General features: G+C 55.1%; 1 protein-coding gene across 1 annotated transcript in view; it reads right to left on the bottom strand.

The window, feature by feature from the left end:
* Positions 1 to 2,500, bottom strand: part of LOC133129003 (voltage-dependent R-type calcium channel subunit alpha-1E-like) — an 89,831-nt gene that overhangs the window by 73,498 nt on the left and 13,833 nt on the right. The window contains exons 2-3 of the mRNA XM_061242807.1: positions 2,199 to 2,304; positions 355 to 494 (exon numbers count right to left, since the gene is read on the bottom strand). Coding sequence (XP_061098791.1) covers positions 355 to 494; positions 2,199 to 2,304 — 246 coding nt within the window. The remainder of the gene's footprint in view (positions 1 to 354; positions 495 to 2,198; positions 2,305 to 2,500) is intronic.

Raw genomic sequence — 2,500 nt, 5'->3', positions numbered from 1 at the left:
GAGAGTGGGAGAGGGGGAGGGAGAGAGAGGGAGAGAGGGGGGAGGGAGGAGAGAGGGAGAGAGGGGGGAGGGAGGAGAGAGGGAGAGAGAGAGGGAGAGAGGGGAGGGAGAGAGAGAGAAGGGGAGGGAGAAAGAGTGATGGGGGAGAGAGAGAAGAGAGAGGACAGCCAACATCACCCACACCGATGCTAAAACACACATTTCCATTAAAAAGCTTCTTATCCCAAAGCATATTCATTTAGTCTGGCATTAATATGTATGGCATTAACAAAAAAAAGGTTTTGTTGTTGTTGTTTGTTTTCCTTTGGAGCAGACGAGCAGCGGAAACCATGGTAACAGAGTGCGGGCGCTCACCCGCTGAGCACCACGATGAAGTCCATCACGTTCCAGCCGTTGCGCAGGTACGAGCCCTTGTGGAACACGAAGCCCAGCGCCACCAGCTTAATCCCGGCCTCGAAGCAGAAGATCCCGATGAAGTAGGGCTCCGTCTTCTCCTGCGGGGCAGACACAGCGGGGCCATCAGACCCTCAGCCCGCCCTGCTGAGCACCAGGCCACCGCGGGGCAGACACAGCGGGTCCATCAGACCCTCAACCCGCCCTGCTGAGCACCAGGCCACCGCGGGGCAGACACAGCGGGGCCATCAGACCCTCAGCCCGCCCTGCTGAGCACCAGGCCACCGGGCCCAGCCAGGCCACTCTCTCCGTCTTTAACCGGAACCTCTCACAGAGTCCGCCTGGGTCTGCCCGAGCAGAACTTAAACAGGGCCCAAGATAGAATGTAGCCAAGAGATGCTTTACTGCAGCACCTATTGCATTAATGTAGCCACAAACGGACACAGCCGCTCCTGTGTTCCTTTAAGACCCGGCTCCAGACCACAAGCTCCTGCTGTTACACTGGGTCAGGCCGTGAGGGCTGTTACACTGGGTCAGGCCGGGAGTGCTGTTACACTGGGTCAGGCCGGGAGGGCTGTTACACTGGGTCAGGCCGGGAGGGCTGTTACACTGGGTCAGGCCGTGAGTGCTGTTACACTGGGTCAGGCCGGGAGTGCTGTTACACTGGGTCAGGCCGTGAGTGCTGTTACACTGGGTCAGGCCGGGAGTGCTGTTACACTGGGTCAGGCCGGGAGTGCTGTTACACTGGGTCAGGCCGGGAGTGCTGTTACACTGGGTCAGGCCGTGAGTGCTGTTACACTGGGTCAGGCCGGGAGTGCTGTTACACTGGGTCAGGCCGGGAGGGCTGTTACACTGGGTCAGGCCGGGAGTGCTGTTACACTGGGTCAGGCCGGGAGGGCTGTTACACTGGGTCAGGCCGGGAGGGCTGTTACACTGGGTCAGGCCGGGAGTGCTGTTACACTGGGTCAGGCCGGGAGGGCTGTTACACTGGGTCAGGCCGGGAGGGCTGTTACACTGGGTCAGACCGTGAGTGCTGTTACACTGGGTCAGGCCGTGAGGGCTGTTACACTGGGTCAGGCCGGGAGTGGCTGTTACACTGGGTCAGGCCGTGAGGGCTGTTACACTGGGTCAGGCCGGGAGTGCTGTTACACTGGGTCAGGCTGAACCTGTGTAAAAAAAGGCAGCTTGTAGCCCAGTGCCTCAGGTACATGACTGAGACCCAGAAGGTCAGCGGTTTAATCCCAGTGTGGCAAGGCTCTTAACCCCACATTATTCCAGGGGGAATGTCCCAAGCTTAGTCTAATCAACTGTAAGTCTTTTGGATAAGAGCGTCAGCTAATTAACACAATTTTAGTGTGTAGTGTGGGGTGTGTAGTTGCAGACATTAAAAACGAGCATAATCTCAGCCTTCCGTGGCACGTGATTGGGCAGCCCCCGCTCTTGGAGATACCCAGAATGCAATGCAATCAGAACACGTGTGTGGGAGTGGAGCATCGTGTTGGAGTAAAACTTCTTGGTGTGGGCGGCATAAAGGTGTGGGCGGAGTGAAGGTGTGGGCGGAGTGAAGGTGTGGGCGGAGTGAAGGTGTGGGCAGAGAGAAGGTGTGGGCAGAGTGAAGGTGTGGGCAGAGTAAAATGTATTTTACATTAAAAACATTTTTTACAATTACTCACAAAGCACATTACCAAGACACACAGATTCCAACCGCAAAAAAAAACAAAAAATAAAAAAAACAATGACCAATAATCATTCACAGCAGTGATAATAGAACTCTTCGCGAGAGGAATGAAGGTGTCTGTGCTCACCAGTCGCTTGGCCATGGGGGTCTTGTCCTCTCCGGGAAGGTGCTGCTCCAAGGCCAGAACCACACAGTTGGCGATGATGGTGGCCAGGATCATGTACTCAAAGGGCGTGGAGGCGCCACGGTCAAGGAAGCACTTTCAGCAAAGGTCAGAGGTCATAGCCTCACATTTAAACTACACGCCACACAGAGAGCAACAGGAAAATGACTCGTAATCATGGAAGAGGAGGAACAATACACTTGTATATACACTACTGTACTAAACACACCTCATTAACACACACTACAGCACTACTGTACTAAATA

Source organism: Conger conger, chromosome 5, assembly GCF_963514075.1.
Source record: "Conger conger chromosome 5, fConCon1.1, whole genome shotgun sequence".
Taxonomy (NCBI): Eukaryota; Metazoa; Chordata; class Actinopteri; order Anguilliformes; family Congridae; genus Conger; species Conger conger.
Note: the sequence above shows the minus strand (reverse complement) of the source record. Positions and strands in the feature narration are given on the sequence as shown.